Source organism: Onychomys torridus, chromosome 8 (assembly GCF_903995425.1).
Source record: "Onychomys torridus chromosome 8, mOncTor1.1, whole genome shotgun sequence".
Lineage (NCBI taxonomy): Eukaryota > Metazoa > Chordata > Mammalia > Rodentia > Cricetidae > Onychomys > Onychomys torridus.
This window is the reverse complement of record NC_050450.1, coordinates 74669708-74694362: the sequence shown is the minus strand read 5'-3', so window position 1 is coordinate 74694362 and position 24655 is coordinate 74669708. Positions and strand designations below refer to the sequence as shown.

General features: G+C 43.1%; 1 protein-coding gene across 2 annotated transcripts; it reads right to left on the bottom strand.

Moving 5' to 3' along the window:
• Positions 1–673: 673 nt before the first annotated feature.
• Positions 674–13032, bottom strand: Rnft1 (ring finger protein, transmembrane 1). Of its 2 annotated transcripts, XM_036198202.1 has the most exons (9): positions 12862–13032; positions 10884–11334; positions 10637–10713; positions 8445–8545; positions 6860–7013; positions 6095–6253; positions 4740–4805; positions 1999–2100; positions 676–1417 (listed from the first exon to the last, which is right to left on the bottom strand). In XM_036198202.1, the coding sequence occupies exons 2-9, from the start codon at positions 11281–11283 to the stop codon at positions 1283–1285; spliced, it is 1194 nt and encodes a 397-aa protein (XP_036054095.1). In that variant the 5' UTR covers positions 11284–11334; positions 12862–13032; the 3' UTR covers positions 676–1282. The 2 variants fall into 2 exon arrangements, with proteins under 2 accessions (XP_036054096.1, XP_036054095.1); XM_036198203.1 differs by lacking the exon at positions 12862–13032 and having other exon boundaries at positions 674–1417.
• Positions 13033–24655: the final 11623 nt, after the last annotated feature.

Below are 24655 nucleotides of genomic sequence, written 5' to 3'. Positions count from 1 at the left end.
TATTATGTATACGTATTATGTATACAGTGTTCTGTCTACATATATACCTGCAGGCCAGAAGAGGGCGCCAGATCTCATTACAGGTGGTTGTGAGCCACCATATGGTTGCTGGGATTGAACTCAGGACCTCTGGAAGGACAGTCAGTGCTCTTAACCACTGAGCCACCTCTCCAGTCCCTCATACCTGTCTTAGTAATGCAGGTTTGTGTTCTTCCTCTTCTCAACTGCTTCCCACTCTCATTTTGTTGTTACTGAAGACAAATGAGTCTACCCCTTAGCAGTAGCAGTAGCAGCCCTTTAGATCTGTTAGACTTCAGATTTTTCAGAGGAAACACGAACAAAGAGAAAGTGCTTCATTCCTTCTTCTACCATGCAGAAATCAACTTGAGACAATAGCCATGCTACTCAATCTTTATAGCTTCCCTTGAGTGCAGGCTCCTGTTTTCCCCTTCTCCTCAGTGTAGAATTCAGCCAGGACAGAGTGCACACTGAGCAGCTCTACCACACCCCTTGAGTGCAAGCTTTTATATCCCAGCAAATGGTGATTGTAAAACTTCTGAGCTACATACCCAGCCCCCATGCAAATCATCAGTTATTTCAAGCTATTACATGGTACTACACAAAACACAAGACCGTGACCAGTGCAGGTGATGGCAAGAAGCACATATGAGGTCCACAAGGTGAATGAATCTAAATCATTTATTCTCACTACTAGTCAGAGCACATAATACAGTATTAAAATATATCCTCAATAAATCTTCACTTAAAAAATGTGATTGTTATAGATAAAATATAGCATTTAGAATTTTCATTTAAAAATACAATTTTATGAAAAATTTAAGCATTTTTAGAATGGGAATTATAAAAGTCTGATGAAGAAAATTGTTTCAGATACTATGTATCTTAAAATATTATGCAAAATCTTTATTCTGAAAACCATGTCAGAAAACAGTGCCTATACCCCTTCAAAATGGCTAGTTCTAGTTTCTAATTGCTGTTTCGGTATTATTGACAAGAAAACCCATTTCCAATTTAACACTGCAATTATCTGTCAAATAAGTGGAATAAATGTTACATACTTACTAAGTTTGATATATACTTTAAAAATGCAGGGCTCTTGAACTTAATCTTTGAGAAATGGAACTACAAACATGTCTCATGATACCCTAAAACCATCTGGAAACATTTTTTTCTATTCCTGGAAATCAATTATGATGCCTTTATCAATAGTTACCATATCCAGGTAAAATTAGTGTTTTGTTGCCTTAATAGTTTGTACAACTTAGTACATCTGCAGGTGCGATGAAGTGGCTCCATCTTTCCATTTGTTTATATGATCTGAAATCACAGTTCTGCACAGTGGACATGTTTTCTCTCTATTAAACCATAAGGTAATGCACTCTTCGCAGAATATGTGCTGTAAGGGAATGAAGAACCAGATCTTATATGTAACACTCTAGAGGATCCCACTCTTTAAAGTTGTAAAAGACTTTAGAGAACATCAGTCCCAGCAGTTCACAAACGAGAAATGACTTTTAATGGTAGATCCACTCATTACAAGTGTTCTGACTCTGTAACTTCACCATTTTTCCAGATGCTGCCTTTTAAGTATGATCACTTACCTGCTTAATGGTAACATACTAGTAGTTACTATGAAATATGGCAAGCTCTACACATTTAGTAACAAATGCTGCCACTAATGCGCAAGACTAGTATCCAGTTAGAAATAGACCTGTTTGTCAATTGTTCTGGTATTTAAGCTACTAACCAAATTACTCCCTCCCCCTCCCCTTTTCATATGCTCCTTTGCACAAAAATCAGAACATAAGGGGCATGATTTAGACAATCTACCCATCCTTCCATCCTGAATAAATTAACAGTATATGCCTGGAATGCAACCTTCCACTAAATATTACTTTCATTGCCATATAACAAACATAAACATAATTTTCACAAGTCAGGGAAACATGCTGTATGTAGTTTGCTTAGAAATATTACCTGACAAAGGAGAAGAACTGGCTTCTGAAATTCAGCTTGACATATTGAGCAAATACCATCCGCATCTGAACACTGTCTCTTGCTGGCAGGCACTCCATAACTCTACGAAAACAAATTCCATTAGAAGTAGTTCCTGTGGAGATTTTGGTTTTGACATACGTAACTGGCCGGGGTATAGCTCAGTGGTAACACATGTGCAAGGCCCAAGGCTCAATCCCCAGTACTATGCCAATAAAAAATAAGTAAAAAGTTTGTGTTCCACACTGGGGATTGATTTAGTAGGCCCAGATATCAGATATACTAAAGAGAATTTATTCTAAAGTCCTAAAAGTAGTTTGAGTTCTTGAAGATCTTGGCTTTTTTACTAAAGTCAGCAGTATTTAATCATTAACCATACATGATCAGTAAGAACAGTGAAACTCACTATAGATACGAAGGGGAAAGGTGGTGAACAACACTGGTGCTATCATGGATAAAATAAGATGGGTCTTAGTTATGGCGGGCTAACAAAATCAAACCAAAACTCAAGGATAAAATTTGAAAAAGTTTGATGCCAGACGGTGGTGGTGCATGCCTTTAATCCCAGCACTTGGGAGGCAGAGGCAGGTGGATCTCTGTGAGTTCGAGGCCAGCCTGGTCTACAAAGTGAGTTCCAGGAAAGGCACAAAACTACTCAGAGAAACCCTGCCTCGAAAAACCAAAAAAAAAAAATAATAATAATTTGAAAAAGTTTGAAACTGATATATAAATTTCAGAATCAAGTCTAGATACTGCTTAGATGGTCTTGATGTCAATTTCCCTTCAATAAAGTCCTATTTAGCAGAATACGTTGCAGATAGTTATGCTGGAAAGTTTTTAGAATATCATTTTTGTAGGGATGGAGAGGTGGAGGCAGAGGCAGATGGATCTCTGAGTTTAAGGTTGGCCTGGTCTATACAGCCAGTTCAAGGACAGCCAGGGCTACACAGAGAAACCCTGTCACAAACCAACCAACCATTTTTGTGGTTTGGAGAATCCCTTTAAATGAAGACTGACCCTGACATGTATGCATATATGTATGTACTTAGATCTCTTAGGGAGACTCAAGAATACATTGTGTCAATAACTGATTCCCTCTCTCTATCTCACACTGAAGATAACAATGAAGGTGTTTAATAGTTTGTCCTCTCTGTTGGGTACTGAACCTAAGGCTTCACATATGTGCTAGGCAAGCAGGCCATGAGTTATGCCCACAGTCCACAGGACATTTTCTTGAGGTTATTTTCAACACTAATCTTACTAGGTTCAACTAAGTGAAATGGCTGATGCTTACAACCATCAACTGAATTAACTTAAAGCTAAACTCTGAACTTTATTTTATTTTTTACTTTCTTTTTGTTGTGTATCAGCAGGGTTTCATTATGTTGCCCTGGCTGTCCTTAAACTCACTATGTAGACCATGCTAGCCTTGAATTCACAGAGAATATAGCCTTCCTCTGCCTCTTGAATGCTGGGATTAAAGGCGTGCACCACCACACCCAGTTAGCATTTGCTTTCATTAATTACCTTAAAGAAAAGGTACCTTGGCCAGTTAGTCTGTACTACTCTGCAGATAATTTTATCCTTTTACTTGTTTCAGATTTTATTTTAATTTTTTATTTTATTTTTTGGTTTTGTTTTTCGAGACAGGGTTTCTTTGTGCAGGTTTGGTGCCTGTCCTGGATCTTGCTCTGTAGACCAGGCTGGCCTCGAACTCACAGAGATCCACCTGGCTCTGCCTCCTGAGTGCTGGGATCAAAGGCGTGTGCCACTGCTACCCTTTGGTGGATCAGACTTTATTGTTAAATTACTCAGGCTGGCTCTTAACTTAATCCTGGGATCAGAGGCTCTCCCTTGCCCATCCCTTTTCCTCCTCCTAAAAAAACATATGAAGGGTTGGAAATTTAGCTCAGTGGTAGAGTGCTTGCCTAGCAAGCACAAGGCCTTGGGTTCGATCCTCAGCTCTGGAAAAAAAAACAAAAAACAAAAAAAAAACATATGAATTGAAGACACAGTGGTTGGTAGAGTGCTTGCCTAGAAAACTTAATTTTCTAATGCAGAATTGAGTAAGAGTAAATTTCCCCTAGTAAGAAAACTGCAGGGACATTTTTACTGCGTTATCCTCAAAATAAAACTATACTCAAGTGTTTTCATAAAAGTGGAATAGGGAAAGTGTTAATGAAAATATACAAAGCAAACATCTGTGGACTAAAAAAGGAAAAGGAGGATGGTTCAGAGGTTAAGAGCACTGACTGCTCTTCCACAGTTCCTGAGTTCAATTCCAGCAACCACATGGTGGCTCACAACCATCTGTAATGAGATCTGGTGCCCTCTTCTGTATACATAATAAATAAATAAATCTTTAAAAAAAAAAAAGGAAAAGGAACAGAAGTCCATGACAGGGTTTTTAAAAGTGTATTTATAAATCCTAAAAGATGTCCAAGGGCTGAATTATTTGGTGTGTGCTTCTAGTACAGGCTATGTTAAATGTCTACCACTGAGCCTCAGATCCAGAATGACAAAGACATTGAAAAGGTAAACAGGCATTCAAATACATAAGCACTGTAGTTAACTGGTAGGCAGTGAAATTTAAGAAACTGTTCATGGAATTAAAACTGCTAAATCGTTACAGCCCCAAGTGCCAAAATATTAGAAAACAATCTCAAAGTAGAAGAGCAACGTCTCCTGAACTTCTACCAATAAAACTGATAGAAAGTACTTACTGGTCGTGTGAAAAATACTCGCAAAACCTGTCTGAAAGTTCTCAGATGTCCAAAGAAGTCCAAAAGCTGAAAGAGGAAGAGACAGTTTATTAACTCCAAACCTCTGTGTGCTAAATCTAAAGACCAAAGTTCCCACCTAACCTAATATTCACTGTATGCCACAGCTAGTCCTCCAATTAATTATAAGTCATTTCAAGTTTAATACACTAGCACATAGAGTTGAGCCACCTCTTAACCTGGAGCTACAATTTAAGACAAATAAGCCTATGTCAAAGACACTGCAGGGGGCTAGCAGTTAAAAGCTAGCTCTTCCCGTCCATCCTCAGCATCCATCTGGCACCCATATAGAGGCTCTCAACCATCTGTAACTCCACCCTTTTTAGGCTTCTAAGGGCACTGAACTCATGTGATGCACAAACAAATACAGGGAAATCACTCATATACAAAATAATTAAAGGGGGGGCCATAAACTTCATTTGATTCAAATACCCTTGGCATTTAGACTTGAAAATTTCACTAGGCCGTGGTGGTGCACACCTTTAATCCCAGCACTTGGGAGGCAGAAGCAGGAGGATCTTTGAGTTTGAGTCAGCCTGATCTACAGAGTGAGTTCTCGGACAGCCAGGGCTACACAGAGAAACACTGTCTCAAAAAACCAAAAAGTTTCATTGGTCTACATGAGTTCCAGGACAGCCAGAGGTACATAGTGAGATCCTGTCTCAACCTCCCCAATGCACACACACAATTAAAGTTTCATAGAGCTACACAGAGAAACCCTGTCTTGAAAAACAAAACAAAACAAAACAAAAAGACTGATAAAGAACTGAGTTGAGACTTGGCATACAGGGAAGAGAACAAGATACTCTACTGGTTTGAGAACTATGTGTATCACAATGGTACTGTGAGGGTTTGTATGTTTTCTACTCATCTCCTTAGATATCACATTATGTAAGTCTACTCTGCAGCTCCTCAACAAAATGGAGACCAAACTTGACATGGTGGCAGGTACTTTCAATCTTGGCTGCTTAGGAAGCCAAGACACCCTGAGCAGCGTTAACAAGAACCACTGCAGTTAGTTCCCCAGACCACTAGGTTCTCTCTCCTACCCTTTCTGGATCTCTCTCCACTGAGATAAGGTCTTGGTAGGTTGCCAACACTGGCAAACTCATGATTCTCCTGCCTCAGCCTCCTTTGTAGCTGGTAATACAGGTGTGTGCCAGCTCTACATTTTTAAATAGAAGAGTCTGTCATTATTTTCAACTAGTGATATGAACATAAATTTTGAGGCAACTTAGTAGTAATATGAAAATCAGCAATCAGAAGACTCACTCTGCCAGAGCTATAATATTACTTACTTTTAGTATGAGGTAGAGTAAAGCCAGCAATATCCCAAGACTCCATCTAGATACATTACCAAATTCCCCATAGCTTATAAGGTACCGAAACCAAACTGGTACGGGAACAAAAATTCGGTAATACTGACATAATTCTTCTAAAAGCATGTACCAGTAACCCTAAAAAAGCAAAGGAAAAGAAATAAATGCAGCTACCCAAGGTATTAAACATAGAGCAGACATTTAATATGGGAAAGAGAATAATGATGAGTATAATACACTAATCACATGAAATTATATTTCAGAGTTATGATTAGCACTGACAAACTAAAATTGACTATCACATACCATTGTCATCCACTGAGTGACTGCTTATGTAGTCATTTTATCACTTGGCAATGGCTTGAACCAAAACAGAATTACAAATCTAAAATTTTCCTATATATTATGTGAAGACTGAGTTTTCAATTATCCTAGAAGCACATATAATCCTGATTTTAGCCAAAGTTAGGATTTTCAGTTCAAGTACTTGAGCAAATGGTTGCCAGGCAGAAGTAATAAAGGTACTTAAAATTAGGTTATTTATGTGTTGGAGAGATGGCTCCGCAGTTAAGAGCACTTCTTGCTCTTCCAGAGGACCTGAGGTGGGTTTCCAACACCCATATTAGGCAGCTCAAATGTATTTGATGCCCTCTTCTGGCCTATAAACTAAAAGACATTTAAATGAAGACTAACTGGCATTAGTAGGCTTTGCTAACATCATTCCAGTAAGCATTAGTTTCTTACCTTTGATTTAAAAGGCATGATGAAAGAAGGCACCAATAAAATTAGGCATTTTAAACCCATGAAGAAGAACTTCAGAATGAAGTCTGTAATTCCAACAATCCAAAGAACTTCCCAGAAGCTCAACTGGTCCAGTGTAGGATTTAAGAAAATTAAGCTACCAAGAGAAAAGCAATATACAAATGTAAGGTATTGGCAAAGGTTTTAAGTTTGCTGCAGTATTTTACAAATTTCATGGAATAGTTAAGTGTTCGACCACCAAATGACAGCCCTCGTCTGTTCTTTCTGGCCCCTAACAATATACTCCTACAGTAAGTAGCTCTAAGTCAGAGATGTATGTAGCCTCCTTTCATTTCTGGGGCTAGGCCCTCTCCTCCTGGTTGGTTTTGTGTCTGTGAGCTCCTTTTGTTTTGTGTGTTCTTACAGCCAGGGTATCACTATGTTACCTAGGCAGGCCTCACTGGGGTTATGGGTTATAGGCTATGCCCAGCCAGTCTTATGATTTTTTTTTTTTTTTTTTTTTTTTTTTTGGTTTTTCTAGACAGGGTTTCTTCGTGTAGTTTTGGTGTCTGTCCTGGATCTCGCTCTGTAGACCAGGCTGGCCTGGAACTCACCGAGATATGCCTGACTCTGCTTCTGAGGGCTGGGATTAAAGGCATGTGCTACCGCCACCCGACATCAGTCTTATGATTTTTAAGTACTAAACATATTCTGGAAACACCAAATTTAAAAGTATGTGTTTGTGTGTGTTGTGGGCATGGGATGTGCATGCAGGTGCTTGTGGAGTCAACAGAGGGCGTCAGATGGCTCAGAGCCCCTGAGCTGGAGTTTCCTCTGGAAATGCTCTTAACCATGCTTCTGTATTTCCAGCCCCAGAGGTCATTGTTTCACACTCTCTCTGCCACTCACTACAGCCCAGATTTTTCCATATCAATTACACTGAACCCAGACCTTCTAATTATCTGATTAAAGCTGAAAGTTCAGAATATCTGACATGAAAATGTATCTCAACATGTGTTTTAATGACTCATTTTTAGAAACAAAAGGTTGATAATAACACTTAATGGTACTAAATAAACACTGATTAAAACTGTGTGAAGCTGGGCGGTGGTGGTGCATGCCTGTAATCCCAGCACTCGGGAGGCAGAGGCAGGTGGATCTCTGTGAGTTCGAGGCCAGCCTGGTCTACCAAGTGAGTTCCAGGAAAGACACAAAGCTACACAGAGAAACCCTGTCTCAAAAAAAAAAAACAAAAAACAAAAAAACCAAAAAACCCTGTGTGAATGGCACATACCTATATTTTTCAGCATTCAAGAGGCTGAGGCAGGAGGATTGCAAGTTGGAGGGCACCCTGGACTATACAGTGAGATCTTGTCTCAAAACAGCAAACAAAAATCCACTTATCAAAAAGTATTTACTGGGCACATGCTATGTGCCAATGTACTGGGGACACAAGTCTGTAAGTCATACCTGTCAATCATGAAAGGAGACAAGTAAAAACTGAACTCCATAAGTATTATGTGCAAGTAAGACACAAAGTGCCATGGAATAAATGATAAGCAACAAGTATACTAGGATCTCTGATTACCTGTAATGAAGTGATTGAAAATGAAAGGAGTAATATAAAAGAACAGAAGAACCTGCCAGAAACACCAATAACCAAGCACACTGAAGCTTTGATGACCGTTCCTGAAAAAGAAACAATTTTGTGATTTACTTAAGTGTTGTGTTAGGCCAGAATTACTAGTACTATTAAATGTCTTTTAACTTAATCAATTTATTACCTTAGAATGTTTTTGAGATTATTCTTAATAAAATACCAACTACCTGCTAAATTGTTCATTATCACAACCACTGTTTTTGTTAATTAGTCCTTAATTAACAAAACTCTAAAAAAAACTTAAAAATACAAGCTGGGCAGAGGCAGGTGGCTCTCTGTGAGTTTGAGGCCAGCCTGCTCCACATAGAGTTCCAGGACAGCCAGGACTGTGTAGCCAGGTAGTTTTAAGCCACTACCCCACAAAGACTAAAAACACAAGACCAAGAAGTCCGAGAAGCAAATCTCCACACTGACATAAGTACCTGCACGAAGCACTCTTCACCTCTACTGCTCTTTTTTCCTCTTCCACAAAACAGAGATTTTAAAAAATGCATATAAGTAAACCAGTTCATAAATATGCAATAATTTTTTGTTGTTGTTTTTGTTTTTTTGAGACAGGGTTTCTCTGTGGAACTTTGTGCCTTTTCTAGAACTCACTTTGTAGCCCAGGCTGACTTCGAACTCACAAAGATCCTCCTGCCTCTGTCTCCTGAGTGCTGGGATTAAAGACGTGCACCACCACTGCCATCAGGCCAAAATTCAAGTTTTAATTACTAGTTTAATCCAAAGTTTTACAGTTGACAAAACTGAACAACTTTTTGAGTACTAACAAGATGCCCCATGTGGAAAATTCTTCACCTGACTTTTCTGCCAGTCAAAACACCAGTACACTAATACTATATAAAACTGTCTCTGAACTGTGTGAATAAGGCAGACATAAGAAAGACACCTCATTATGTATAGGCAAAATTTACAACATTAAAGAAATTAACCTTGTACTAATATATATATATTTGATTTTTGAGACAGGGTCTCTGTGAAACCTTGGCTGTCCTGGCACTTGCTTCTGTAGACCAGGCTGGCCTAAAACTCAGATCTGACTGCCTCTGCCTCCTGAGTACTGGGACTAAAGGCATGTGATTCCATGCCCAACCTTGTACTAATATTTTTATTGTTTATTTTTTTATTTTATTTTCTGAAGACAGAGTCTCACTCTGTAGCACTGGTACACACTACATATTCCAGACGGACTCTGAATTCATGGCAATCCTCCTACTCACCTTTCCCAGTGCTGAGATTACATGAACACAACCACCATGACCAGCATTAACTTGTGCTAGTTTTAAACTATGCACTAAATTTTTGTTACTAGGCTATACTATAAATTCCCGGATATGATCCCTTCTTAGAAAGTGCTCATAAGGTAAAATTGTATAGACTCTTGGAACTCTTGGAATTTTTTCTAATGATTTATATGATTAAAACTTTATATTACTAGAAAAATTGAGCTTGATTTTTTTTTTAAATTCATGGTAGGGCATGCCTTTAATCTCAGCACTCAGGAGGCAGGGGCACGTGGACTCTGAGTTTGAGGTCAGGACAGCCAGAGCTACATAGTGAGACCCTGTCTCAAACAGATACCTAAAATACCCAGTGCCCATATATTCAATGCTCCATTTTACTTATATTCAATCTTATGTTACATTAACTAAAGTTTTGTTGTTGTTGTTGTTTTTTGTTTTTTCGAGACAGGGTTTCTCTGTGTAGTTTTGGTGCCTGTCCTGGATCTCACTCTGTAGACCAGACTGGCCTTGAACTCACAGAAATCCACCTGGCTCTGCCTCCCAAATGCTGGGATTAAAGGCGTGCCCTAACTAAAGTTTTTAATGATATACTACTTAGTTTGTTCCAATGAACTCATAAAGTACAAAGTGCCAAACTAGATCAAATAGTGTCATCTAAGTCTTGTAACCCTCTTGTCTACGTTGTCTTTATTAGGACCCAAACAACAAAAGTAACTTATTCCAAGTCATTTAGAAAACAAAATTAAGCATGTGGTGGATATCACAACTTATCCTGTTGCTTTCTAGTCTTCTTGAGAGTTACTTCTATTTCTCTCAAAGTTATCTCTAACTCTGTAGAGAGAAACAGTTAATAATTCAGTTGTTTTTTATACTTACTCTTAGAAAAACCTGATTTACAATGCTTTTGTTTGCATACATAAAAGTTGTTAGCAGCCCAATTCCAAGAGAAATTCCTGTTAGAAAATAAGTTCTAGTTAATTGAAAGAAAAGAAAAAAACCAAGATTATATATGCTAATAAAATAAAACATAAATTTAAAGCTAGCAACCAAAATATAGGTTAAAAATGTCAGTAAAAAGAGAAACTGAATTCAGCAATTTAGTCAATGTTTTAGCATTTCCTACCTGTTATATGCTGCATAACAAGTTTAACACCCAGAATCAAAATATAAGGAAGACTTTTTTGCAACCACTTGAAGAGATAGCGGAATTCTGAGAAGGAGCCACGTCCATGTTCTCCGGACTCTGGGGCAATGTCATCGGGTGGCCTTGCTTCACCGTGGGAGTGACTCCGGAGACAACTGTGTGCACATCCGTGGGCACAACTACAGACCCCTGACCTTGGATTTCTTGAGCTCAGATTTCCAGGGCATTCTTTAGGCCCGGAGTTTATTTGGATATGTACATCTCCAGGATGAAAAGAACCTTCTGTCGATCGTGATAGGTGAACACACTGCGAGGCTGAGGCATCTTCATCACTTGCAGTGCCTGGAGGATTGTGCAGTTGGTTACAGCTGGCTTGCATGGTCCTTGAATATTTTTTCTCTAAGATGTCTTTGCTTCAGGATTCTTTCTCCTTAAAAATAAAATCAAAAAGCAGAATGCATTCTAAGTTAACACTTAATCACAAGCAGCGTATTGTTCATTAGGTGCCCTTCATTCACTAAATGAGTAGTTAGTTGATAGTCACAGATGGACTTCCAGTCTGCTATCATACCTAACTCCTTAAATCTCTGCTTCAATACTGCCAACGCTTTGCTGCCCCTACCCCAATCCCAAAGTCAACTTGGCAAACCAATGAGTTTTTGAATTTATTTAGGATTATTTAAAATACAAAGCATATTTAGTGAACTACTTTGCACAGTAGATGCCTTGGCTTCTCTAATGCCAAAAGCCATCAGCCAACAGTCAAAGAATGGGTGCCCAGCAGATAGATACCACTGTGAGTAGCAGTACTCATACTGAACATGTAGGTACATGTACTCTGCGGTAGAGCCCACATTAAGAAGTTTGATAGCTGGGCGGCCCACACCTTTAATCCCAGCACTCGGGAGGCAGAGCCTGGTGGATCTCTGTGAGTTTGAGGCCAGCCTGGCCTACAGGAGATCCAGGACAGGGACCAAAACTACAGAGAGACCCTGTCTCAAACCCTCGCCCCCCCAAAAAAGTTTGCTAAGGGTAGTTGACGTGGCTGAGTTTGCTGATCTGAGTTAACTCCCAGATCACAGATGGTAGAAGGAACGGAACTGACTCCCACAACTTGTCCTCTGACACACCACACACACACACACACAATGTAACACATTTTTAAAAGGATTCACTAATGCTTAGAAGGAAAAAAATCAGTGCCTTATGAAGCATCAAAAGAAAACATTTCAGTTGGGTGACCTACACATTTCCTTTTAATGCTAAAAAAGCCTTCCCAAACCTAATAAGGTTTTTTTTTTTTCCCCAGTAATTAATAGTGTTGTTACTTCCCCAAAAGAATGTTACTCAAATACCTTTGAAATGGGGTCCTTAGGGGGAGTCATCATGTAACTGCTAAGTGATGCTTTAGTCTGAATAAGGAGTTAGCTTCTTGGAAAAAATGCCACCATGGGCGGTGTGCGGCGGCGGGGGGTGAGGGGGAAGGGGTGTCCGAGGGGAGGCTGTGGGCAGGGCAAGATCCCTCCGTGACCCAGTGTTATCCTCGGACGAGGGTGCTAGAGTCACACGCCTGCCTGCCGAAACGCAGAGCCCACACGGCCGGGCCTGTCCCGGGTCCCCCGCGAGGGTGCAAGCAGCTGCCGGGGCTTGCTCAGGAGCCGTGCAGTTACTGTGTGACGTTTCGGCGAGGCTGGAAGCCTCGGCGGCTCTATCTCCACACTCCCTGAAGAGCGACTTGGGACAGGACAGTTTGTGTCTCTGCTACTAAAACCACAACAGCAAAAACAACTCCCCTCCTGTCCTCCTTCATACATAAACAAGAGAAGGGAAGAGGGAGAAAGGAAAGTAAACGCCAACTCTTCCGGAATCCGCCAAGACCGAGTTTTCCACCCACGTCCGAACCTCAGCTCTTCTTCCCTGGAAACCCTCCGCCTCACCGCCCTTCCCCAGGCCTGACCTCTCATGACCAGGAGCGGGTGGCCTCGGCAGCCACAATACCAACAGCCCGACACGCCGCCGCCACAAGCCCTTCTCGCCCAGCCTTCAGCCTCGGACGCCACCAGCAGCAGCGGCACTCGGCCTGGCCCCGCGGCGGCGCGCGCGCGCTCCCCAGACGTCGTCGTGCGCGGCCCGCCTCCGCCAAGCCACGCCCTCGCCGGCTGGAGGAGGACGCCCCTTAGGCCCCGCCCCGCACGCATCGCGGCCCCGCCCTCTCTGGGCGGAGAAGGGAGCCTTTAGGCCCCGCCCTGAGCATCCTGGTCCCGCCCCCCACCCGGAGGGGGAGGAGAAAGGGCGGCGCCTCTTAGCACTCTGGCTCCGCCCCGTCGTATTGCCGCTGCAGCTGTTCTGCGAGAGGCCAAGTGGTAGATAGATGTATGCACTAAATTAAGTCTGCATGGCCGTCACGTCTTGCGTGAATTTGTAATCGGTCGCACTCCTCGGAGTCCTGCAGGATTTGTGGTTAAGAATGAGTAGGTTCGGGAGCCCGCTTCGGCGGCCGGGCTCGGACCGAGGTTGCAGGGCCATGCCCGGAGCCGCGGTCGGACGAAAAAGACCCGGCTTCTGGCAGCGTGTTGCAAGCCACTCCAGACTCACTGGGCTGGCTGGGCGAGAGGTTGTGAGTGACCTGGATTCGGGTTCCATCCCTGAAGTTGGGCAGGACGCACTAGTTCGTGTCAGAAGCGCCGGGGAGTGTGTGAGGCGATGGAAATAGATTTAGAAAACCCTTTGGTGACGAACAGGAAACTCGACTTCTGAAAGACTACTAAGGGGAAAGGTTGCCGGGCGGTGGTTACACCACTTCAGTCCCAGCACCCGGAAGGCAGGAGCAGGTATATCTCTATGAGTTCGAGGCCAGCCTGATCTACAGAGCGAGATCCAGGACAGCCACCAAAACTACACGGAGAAACCTTGTCTCAGAAAAAAAAAAGAAAAAGAAAAAGAAAACCAACAAGAGAAGGATGGGGTGGGGTAAAACAGAAAAAGAAAAAAAAAAGTCCTTCTGGAAAATCTAACACATCAAGTAAATAACAGGATTCCTAGGATGAATGAAGTGATTCGTAGGAGGTTAGTTGAAGGGACCAGGATGATATTTGGTGAGTTAAGTGTCCAGTGATATTTTGTCTTTTGGCCTGTCACTACCTGACTTTACCCTTTTAGATATCTTGCCAAAGTCGCTGGTGTGACAGAATCCACTGTTTTCAGCCCCAACCGTTCACCTCAAAACTGTCCTTAAACTTCTCTCAAGTCGAAAAGCACCTCAAAACAAAACAAAACAAAACAAAAAAACCTCAAACCTGTTTTGGATCTGCTTCTCACTGTGATCAGTACATTAGCTTTTTTTCTTTTTTCTTTTCTTTTTTTTTAAAGACATGATCTTGTCTCGAAAAACAAAACAAAAAAAAACAAAAAACAAAAAACAAAAAAAAAGACATGATCTTAACGTAGCCCAGGCTGGCCTAAAACTGGCTTTAATGGAAGGTGGGCCTGCTCCTGCCCTCGCTTTAGTGCTGGGATTGCAGCCGTCTGACTTCATGCCTGGCTTGTTTCATTTCTGAATGGAAGGCTTTGGGCTTCAAGCATTTTCACAAATTACAGTCCTGGGTGAGTAAAATTGTAGGCCACGCTCCAGACTGTCAATGAATTCTCTGGGACATTTATATATATACTACCCTTCCTGCTGCATGAATGTCTCATTACTAATTTTCAATGTTATTTGCGCCCACGTGTGATGATGGGTGGTGCTGGCTGTCAGAAGACAACTTTGTGGGTTTTTTTTCCTCCTGCCTTTACTTGGGTTCCAGGGATCCGACTGGGATTGTCAGGTTTGTGTAAAGCATGGCTCCTACATGAATGTTTTTATTTTAAAGTAAAACCAATGTAAGCCAAGCATGGTAGCTCATGATTGTTATCCCAGAATTCTGGAGGGCAAGACAGGAGGATTGCTGTGAGTTCCAGGCCAGTCTCGGGTATAGAGTGAGACTCTCAAAAAAGAACATACATACATAAATGCAAATTTAGGAAGCAGGAAAGTTCACAGAATCCAGCCCCAACCACAATATAACAGTTTGTTTTAATATGACGTGTTTGTAAATTTAATAGACATAATGTTTAAGTTCTCATTTTAACATATAACACATTGAAGGCATATCAGTACATACTGGAAGTTTATTTGAAGTGTGATCCTAATTAGTCTTATTAATAAAAACTCGGAGTCAGATATCGAGGGTGAAAGCTGAATGATCAGAGAAGCAGGGCAGCAGCCACTAGAGACTTGTTACCTCTCTGAATCCTCAGACCGAATGGGGTGAGAGCCTGTCTCTACCCACCTTATATTCCTGTCTCCACCTCCCTAGTGCTGGGATTAAAGGTGTGCACCACCACTGCCCCGCTCTGTTTCTCTTTTAGACTGGATCAATCTCAATAGCACAGGGTGGCCTTGGACTTCTGATCTTCCTGCTTCCTTCTCCCAAGTGCTGTGATCAAAAGTGTGTGCTGGGGGCTGGAGAGATGGCTCAGAGGTTAAGAACACCAACTGTTCTTCCCAGCACCCACATTTAAAAAAAAAAAGTGTGCCACCACTGCCTGGCCTCTGTGGTTAACCAGTGGCCATCTCCACCCTCTGATCTCCAGGCAAGCTTTATTTGTCAGAACACAAGTAAAATATCATACATTTATTAGTATATTTTATTCAAATAACTTGACTAAAAGATCACATGTTTGAAGAAGAGCATTGAGTTGAGATTTGATTTCTGTGATAAGCTTTCTACTTGAATCTAGAATATCAAAAAGGACATTTAAGGGATTGGGGACTTAGCTCAGTGGTAGAGCACCTGCCTAGCAAGCGCAAGGTCCTGGGTTCGGTCCTCAGCTCCAGTTAAGAAAAAAAAAAAAAGGACATTTAAGTTTTAATTAATTATTTTAAAAAGCAAGCAAGGTTAGTGCCAGGTAAGATGTACCCACTAATCGGTATGAAAGTTATGGGAATAGCTAACTGCTTTGAAATTGGATTTGAGGCCAATTCCACAGGAGGGAATTCAGATCTGGCACTGTCAACCTGGTCAAAAGCCCATGGCTCAGGACGTCATAGGCCCTAGGGAGGAACCTCCTGCTGTTGTTCTGTAAAGGGACGTGTTGTCAAACTATCTTCCGAGTGGTGTCTGTGCTTATGTCTGTAGATTAGAGTTGCCCTCAGTTTGGGCCGGAGACACTTCTCTTTGCAGGAGTCAGCAGTTAATGAGACTCATAACTGGTGGAGTGTTGAGAATGTAGGGTGAGTGCTCCATCGCACATGGGCCATCTCTGTCTCCTCCCTCCCTGCAAGGCTAAGGAAACACCGGGAAGAAGGGCAGGAGGAAGTGAAAGCCTCTGGATGGGAGGAGTGCGGGTGCGTGAGATTCTGTTTTGGGGACATGACAAGGTCAGTGCACCATGAACGCACTGCAGCTATGACCAAGATCAAGTTAAGGAGAGTAGTTAACATTCTAATAGGCAGCAGCACTAACTGGACTCAGTGGGTTACTAGCAATACCAAAGAGAGAGAGAGGAGAGAGAGAGAGAGGACATGAAGAGGGGAGATATGCTGGAGGTGCCTGGGGAGAGCAGGAAGGAGTTGGGGGTTCCTTGAGGGGATGGGTATATTTGAACAAGGTGCCCTGTTTATGTGTATAAAATTGTCAAATAATAAAAGATAGGCTACTAAAAACAACAACAGAAGTTGGGGATTTAGCTCAGTGGTAGAGCGCTTGCCTAGCAAGCGCAAGGCCCTGGGTTCGATTCTCAGCTCCCCTCCCCCCCACAAAAAAAACACCACCACCACCACCACCAAAATATGTAACTTTAATCCCAGCATTGGGAGGTGGAATTTAAAGCCAACCTTGGATAAAGCCCTGTCTCCACCCAACCAACCAACGAAAAAGCATTTGCTAAATATTTACTGTCAAGAATAGTTCTAAGGGCTAGGCAATCGTATAATCCCAGCACTGGGGAGGCAGAGGCAGGTGGATCTCTGTGAGTTCGAGGCCAGCCTGGCTACAGAATGAGTTCCAGGACAGGCTTCAAAGCTACACAGGGAAACCCTGTCTCCAAAAAAAAAAAAAAGAAAAAAAAAAAAAAAGAATTGTCCTAGGCACTAGAGAGAGAACAAAAACAGATACAGTCCAAATCCTACAGGGAAGTAAGTGGTTAGGTCTGCGGACAAAAAATCACAGTAACTGGAGTAAACACTGTGATTGAGGGGTGTTTTCATTGCTGTGGAAGAGGTAGGAGCCTTTACTTTGTCGGGGAGAAACTCTTCATTACAGTTGGGACGTTTGAGATGGAGGCTGAAGAGCAAGATTCCCATATATATACATTTGGTGGGAAAGAAGGACACTGAACTACTGGCCCTTTAAAGACTTAGTTTCTCTTTTGGGAACAGCAGTAAGCATACGAGAGAACAGGGAGGGAACTCAGAGTAGGGGCTGGAAACTCACTAGGGTCTTCACTGAGCAGTCTGGAGTTCATTCTTTGTTGTTTCTTCTTGCAAACGTTTTTTAATGGTTTAGTTTATGTGCATTGGTGCTTCGGCTGTGTGTGTGTCTGTGCGAGGCTGTCGGATCCCTTGGAACTGGAGTTACAGTTGTGAGCCGCCATGTGGGTGCTGGGAGTTGAACTTGGGTCCTCTGGAAGGGCAGCCAGTGCTCTTTACCTCTGAGCCATCTCTCCAGCCCCTTTGTAGTTTATTCTCATGGTCCAGGAGGAGCTGCTGAGTTTTAAGCATTAGTTCTGTGAGCAGAGTTGTGTTTCCAGAAAATTCACGTGCTGTAGGACACAATGCAGGGTGAATCAAAAGACTCTTCAGTTCTTTAGGTAGGAAATGAGGTCTTGGACTTGTTAGTGGCATTCTATAGGAAGGGTGGGAATAGAGAAACAATAGAGAAGTCCTAGGTTTCAGGAGGTAGCAGTCAGGCCCCTGCTACCTCCCTCACGGCACACCTTTTTCACACTCTCCTGTCCCATATCCTCAGGTGGCCTTCTGCCCATCTTTGTAGCCAGGCTTTTAGAAGAACAGAACTGGTAGAATGAATCTATATATGGAATTTATTAGAGCGACTTACAGGATGTGGCCTGGGCAGTCCATTAATGCAGGTCTCATTCTGGAGAGGCTCAGTCATGAGGCTGGGTGTCCCAGCTGCCCCAGCCCTGAAGACCTGGACGATCCCTAGAGAGCTGCTGGCCTTCTTTCAGTCTTTGGCCTTCTTCAGTTGGAAGCCTGGAGATGTGGGTTCTTCTAAGGACGGGGAGTGCTTCAGGAACAGGCTGGGGGACTTGCCATCCAGGATGGAGACAAGCAGGCTTGAAAAAAGCACAGTTCCCTTCTTCTGTGTCCTTTGTCTGGACTGCCACCAGAAGGTGCACCCATGCTTAGGATGGGTCTTCCTACTTGAAATGATCTGGTCAAGAAAGAGTGCCTAGCAACTTGTGCTGCGGTTGATTCCAGGTGCAGTCAAGTTGACAACCAAGATGTATTGGTCATTGGCATAATAGCAGTTATGTTAATAGACTCTGGAAAGCTTCTGGGACACCGGACAAAAACTTGTGTTTGCAACCATGTGATCCAGTGAAGGCTAGATTCTTAGCCACGGGACCACTTGGAGAAAGTCCTGATTTGTTCTGACTGTCTCTCTTAGTTTCCTCCTAGGGGCCCTAAACATGCATAAGGCTACCCTTGACTCAGTTCCAACCGGAGGTCATCAGACTAGAAAGATCAGCCCGTCAACATGCGCATAAGAAAAAATAAAAAGGCTTGGGGATTTAGCTCAGTGGCAGAGCACTTGTCTAGCAAGCGCAAGGCCCTGGGTTCGATCCTCAGCTAAAAAAAAAGAAGAAGAAGAAATAAAAACTATTTATTTCAGGGGTTGGGGATTTAGCTCAGTGGTTCGATCCTCAGCTCCCCCTCCCCCCAAAAAAAGCAAAACAAACAAACAAAAGAAAAACCATTTATTTGAAGTCCCCAGTTTAGAGAGTCCCAGCTTTGTTTCCTAACAGGGCTGAACTATACAAGTGACCAACTGATTAGATGTGGGGTGAGAAAGGAAGTCCTGGCTTGGGTAGCTAGAGAAATTAATATTAGAGAACTCCACATACTAGAATAAATGAAAGACTGGTGATATCAAGTAGAGTGCCAGGTGGGCACACATGCCCAGTGCCGGCAGGGGCCAGAAGGTGTCCAGTCCCCTGCAGCTGGAGTTACAGGTAGCTGTGAGCTGTCCATGGGTGCTGGAACCGAACTCAGGTCCTTGGGAAGAGTAACCAGTGCTCTTAACTGCTTAGTCACCTCTCCAGCCTCATCTCTGCCTCTTTATTTACACATATTTATTTGTATGTATGTGTGTGGACATACATGTGAAGGTCAGAGGACACCTTGTGGAAATCAATTTTTTCCTTTCATTGAGTTCCTTGGTGTGCTGGTTAGGGTTTTTTTTGTTTTGTTTTTTTTGCTTTCTTTGTTTGTTTGTTCGTGGTTGATTTTTTTGTCATTGTGACACAGCCTAGATCAGGGAAGAGGGAACCTCAGCTGAAGAAGTTCCCAAGTCAGATCAGCATGTAGCCATGTCTGTGAGAGATTGCCTTAACTGATGATTGATGTGGAGGCCCCAGCCCACCGTGGTGGCATCCTCCCTGGGCAGTTGGGCCTGGGTTGTATAAAGAAAGCTTGCTGAGGGGCTGGAGAGATGGGTCAGTGGTTAAGGGCCCTGGCTGTTCTTCCAGAGGTCCTGACTTCAATACCCAGCTCCTACACGGCAGCTCACAACCATCTTTTGTAACTCCTGTTCCAGGGAATCTGACACCCTCACACTGACATACATGCAGGCAAAACACCAAGTCACAAAAAATAAAGATTAATTATATATTTACAAAAAAGCTGGGCACTAGCCAAAGGGAGAGGCAGAAGGCAACATTCCCCATGCTCTCTAACTCAGCTCCTACCTGCCTTCCTGTTCTGACTTCTCTTGGCAGTGGACTTTGACCTAGATGTAGCCAAATAGATCCTTTCCTCTCTGATGTTTTTCGTTAGAGTTTTATCATTATCACAGAGAGGCAAACTAGAGCAGGATAGAAATCAGGTCACCTGGCTTGGTGGCAGGTGCTTTCACTCACTGAGCTGTCTCCCCGCCCCCATTTAAAACTGTTGATGACACTCATTTAGTGTGAGTGCCACGCCCGTCTCTCATGGACACTTCAGAAAGCTGCAGTGGGTGTGTGGGCGTGGAAGGACAGCTTGAGGGAATCATGTTTTCCATCTGCCTCCTAGGTCCTGGGATTGAACTCAGGTCGTCAGGCTTTGTGGCAGGTGCCTTTACCCGCTGAGCCGTTCCTCTGGCCTCTGTCTTTCTTTTCCTTTGCCTGGTTTTGGTTTCTTTTCTTTTTGGTTTTTTTTGTTTGTTTGTTTGTTTTTTCTTTTGTTTTGTTTTGTTTTGTTTTGTTTGAGACAGGATTTCTCTGCAGAGTCCTGGCTGTCCCGGAACTCACTCTGTAGACCAGGCTGGTCTTGAACTCACAGAGATCCGCCTGCCTCTGCCTCCCGAGTGCTGGGACTAAAGGCGTGCGCCACCGCCGCCTCCTAGCTGAGTCCCTGTCTCTTAGGACTGAGCCTCCTTGAGTCTCAGTGGCTCTGACTAGCCTGAAACTCTGCATATAAAATACACAGGACTCAACTCTGTAGCAGTGCACCTGCTTCAGTCTCCTGAGTACTGGGTTACAGTCATGTGCCACAATGTCTGTCCAGGACTTGTTTTTGTGTATGTGAAACAGGGAATAATGGTACGTGACTGTAATCTGAGCATTCAGAAAGCTGAAGCGAGAGAATCTTGAGTTTGAGGCCAGGCTGGGTTACATAGTGAGACCTTGTTTTAAAGAAACAAGCTGGGCATGGTAGCTCATGCCTAGAATCCCAGCACTTGAGAGACCGAGGCAGGAGGATCACCATCAGTTCAAGTCTAACCTGGGCTGCTACATACCCAATTCCAGGGCAGCCTGGGCTGCAATGTGAGACTCTGCCTCCGGAAACCAATGAGAGAGAGCGGCAACGGTTGTGAGGAGGTTGGGAGGATCAACATTCAGCTTGAGGAATAAGGCTGGGGAGGCTGAGGAGATGGCTTAGGGTAGAAGATGCCTGCTGAGTCCATATTCCCGAACCCAAGTGAAGGTGGGAAAGAACCTGTAACTCCAGTGTCGGTGAGCAGAGGACGGGATGATTCCCGGGGTTCACCAATAGACTCAGAAAAGAAGCAGGAGGCACATGGTGTTTGATGTTCTGTGAGGAGCTGAGCAGAGCAGCAGCTGCCATGCTGCACCATGGTGAGTGGGGGCATGTCATAACCTGTTGGGTGACTATGGAAGGCTAAACCAAGTAGAGAAAGTCAAAGTAGGTACCTAGAGTTTTGTATAGGGTTGGCACAAAAGTACAGGTCAAGTGGTGGCCTTGGAGAAACCAGACTCCACCAGTGAAAACGAAGGCCCACCCAGTACTATAACTCAGGACGTTTTCCTATTGAAAGAGCAGCAGCTTCCCAGTGTAGACAGTCTTCGGGATGTGCTCACATAAGGCTCCAGGATCAGATTTCTCTCCATGGATCTCAAGAAGAACTGGGGTTCGAGCGCTGCTGTGAGCTCACAGGTCCCTCTTGCTAAGAGTCATTTGTACCAGAACCTTCAGGGGACTGGGTTCTGTCACTGCAGACTCCAAATCTATTGACGGATGACAACAGAAAATCACTGTCTGACTGGCCTTGGCACAGCTTTCAGAACACACGCCATAGGAACGCTCCGGAATGGACCTGCCGCAGCTGTCCCACTCTGGGTAACATCTGAAGGACAACAGACAGCATGGTGTTCAAAGAACAAGTAACAGAGAAACCGCTTTCTGTGAGGAACCAGAATTTGACCAGCCCTTCGGCATTCCAGAGCTCCGAGCACGCCTATAACGAAGTAGGCCTAATAATGAAGTAGGCCTGAATCGGAGTTTCTACCCATCTAAGAATCTATTTCCTGATGGAAACCAGGAATATCCCATGTCAACGTTTCAGTGAAAATGTGTAACCAGAAGTTTCCCAGTCCTTCCCGGTCTCCAGGTCCTGCAGCCATTTATATAAAATAATCACTCAGAGGCTTATGTTAATTATGAACTGTGTGGCCTAATGGCTGATTCTCACTAGCTAGCTCTTATAATTTTTTTTAAGCTGAGGATCGAACCCAGGGCCTTGCGCTTGCTAGGCAAGTGCTCTACCACTGAGCTAAATCCCCAACCCTAGCTCTTATAACTTAACTCAACTCATTTCTGTAAATCTATATGTTGCCATGTGGCCGTGGCATTACCAATCTGTTGGCATCTTGTTGCTCCTTTGGTGGCGGGCTGGTGTCTCTCTTGACTCTGTCCTTTTTCTCTCTGTATCTCTGTTTGGATTTCCTTCCTGACCGTAAGCTTTCTTGCCATAGGCCCAAAACAGCTTTATTTATTATCCAATGGGAGCCACACATATTTACAACAGGCAGAGAGACATACCGCAGCAAAAATGGTTTCTTTTGCCCTCAAGGCTGCTAGTCTCTTATCCTGCCTGGCTTATTAAATATGTTCAATATATTTTTTAAAACTCAGTCTTCCTACCTCATCTTCAGAATCCTGGAATTGCAGGCAGATACGCCTTGACAAGCTGAATACTTTATTTATTTACTTATTTGTGGGTTTTTGGTTTTTTTTTTTTTCCATCCTGGAACTTACTACATAAACCAGGCTGGCCTCAAACTCACTGAGATCTATCTGCCTCTGCTTCCCAATTGCTCCTCCTTTGAACACATCTTTTTAATGTATTTGCATGTGATCCTAAACTCATCTACTGCGGACTGAAGAAAAATTTAGGGTGTTAAAATTAGTCATTAAATTTGAAGAGTTTTGTTATATGTCAGGAGAGTTCAAAACAGAACTTAATTATATCTTACAGCTCCCTCCCAACCATGTGGATATATGTGTGTGTGTGTGTGTGTGTGTGTGTGTGTGTGTGTGTGTGTGTTCCAGAACTCTGTATTCATTTGACTGTCCAGATTAGTCACGTACCACCATACCAACCTAGACACTCCCTTTCCTAGAACTTTACAATAGCTTTAGAGTTTACACAGATGAGTCCTATTTGGAGAAGCTCTTGGCTTCCCTGCCTGTAACAAACTGTACACTGCCACTGCAGGCTAGCGCCGAACCCCCTTAGGTCAGCTAGGGAAGTGATTTGACCTTGCTGTGTCTCTGTTTCCAGATCTTCATGGGCTGGTAATGAACTTTGGTTTATTTAGATAATTACAGGGATGCACATGTTTGCACATGCCCTCCTGCAGAACATCTAGGCCAGCCTAAGGTCATGGTAAGCACGTTTTATTAACGTTTACAAAACAACTATAATGCCACCCCCCCCCAAATGCTTACTAGCTCCATATCTTTTCAAATGCATTTTAAATATTCATATCATAATTCAGTAAACTTTTTTCCTTGACCTTAAAATGAGCTTTTTGCTCAAGAAAAGAAACTCTCTGTTTGTTCAGAAGGATAGGGCAGTGTGAAAACTCTTTAAAAATTGTAGCTAGTCAGCCCACAGTGTTTGCTAACAGGGCTGCAGGAGGCGGGGCTACGAAGAGAAATGAATTGATTAACGCAGCCGCTGCATTCTCTTTCCACTCTCAATTCGATTTAAATTTAATATCCTCCCACAACGGAAAATGATTTACAACGAGAAGATGAGCTGGAAAGAGTAAGAAAATGGAAACCAGATATGCCGTCTCGTTTTACCATCCAGCAGATCTACCATGCCGTTCAAGACAGTGTCTGGCCATTTACAGTAATGAAACGAAAATGCTTTTTAAAATAACAAAACCCTGCACCTCCACTAGTGTACTCTCCCTCCCCTGCAAACACACTCATCCCACTGAGCCCTGCTTTACATCTATGTTGTTTTTAGCTCATTTCCTTTTGTAAAAAAAGCAATTGGTGAGTTGAGTTCCCAGTTTAGCCGTTGTCATAAAACATACGAGGCATTTCTGTTTGGGCAGCTCGTATAGTGATTCAAAAGCTCCAAAAAGCAACAAATACAGGACAGGATAAAATAGAAACTGCCCGCGTTTCTTGAGCGGCTGTAGCTCCGCTGGCTCCTCCCCCTCCTCCCCCATCGCCACCAGCATGAATCTGAAGGTCACCTCTGTGTACCAGACGACAGAACCCCATGTGTGTGCCTTTAAATAACAGTTTATAATTCACATAGCATAACATTCATCTGGTGAAATACCCATCTCAGTGCGATTTATGTTCACAGACTTGTGCAATGAACATCATTACAAAGGTAGGACATGCCCTTCCGTTCCCGGAAAACTCCATGCTCATCAGCAATCTGTCTCCTCATCCCCTGGCACCCGCAGCCGCCACCGCTACTTTGCTTTCTATGACTTGCCCATTCTTGACATTTGACATAAACAGCCATAAATAACTAACTTATGGTTTCTTTCAGTTGACATTATGTTTCCAGGTTTTATGATGTTGACTCATGTACCAGTACATCTCTCTCTCTCTCTCTCTCTCTCTCTCTCTCTCTCTCTCTCTCTCTCTCTGTTTTTTGTTTTTTGTTTTTCGAGACAGGGTTTCTCTGTATAGCCCTGGCTGTCCTGGAACTCTCTTTGTAGACCAGGCTGGCCTCAAACTCACTGAGATCCACCTGCCTCTGCCTCCTGAGTGC

Excerpts from the sequence above, each read along its gene's own strand:
- Rnft1 (XM_036198202.1), bottom strand. The coding sequence starts at position 11,283 with ATGCAAGCCAGCTGTAACCAACTGCACAATCCTCCAGGCACTGCAAGT. Across the intron at positions 4,806-6,094 it reads TACTCTACCTCATACTAAAA|CTTTTGGACTTCTTTGGACA; the intron begins GTAAGTAATATT and ends TTCCTCTTTCAG. Across the intron at positions 1,418-1,998 it reads CAGTTCTTCTCCTTTGTCAG|CACATATTCTGCGAAGAGTG; the intron begins GTAATATTTCTA and ends ATTCCCTTACAG.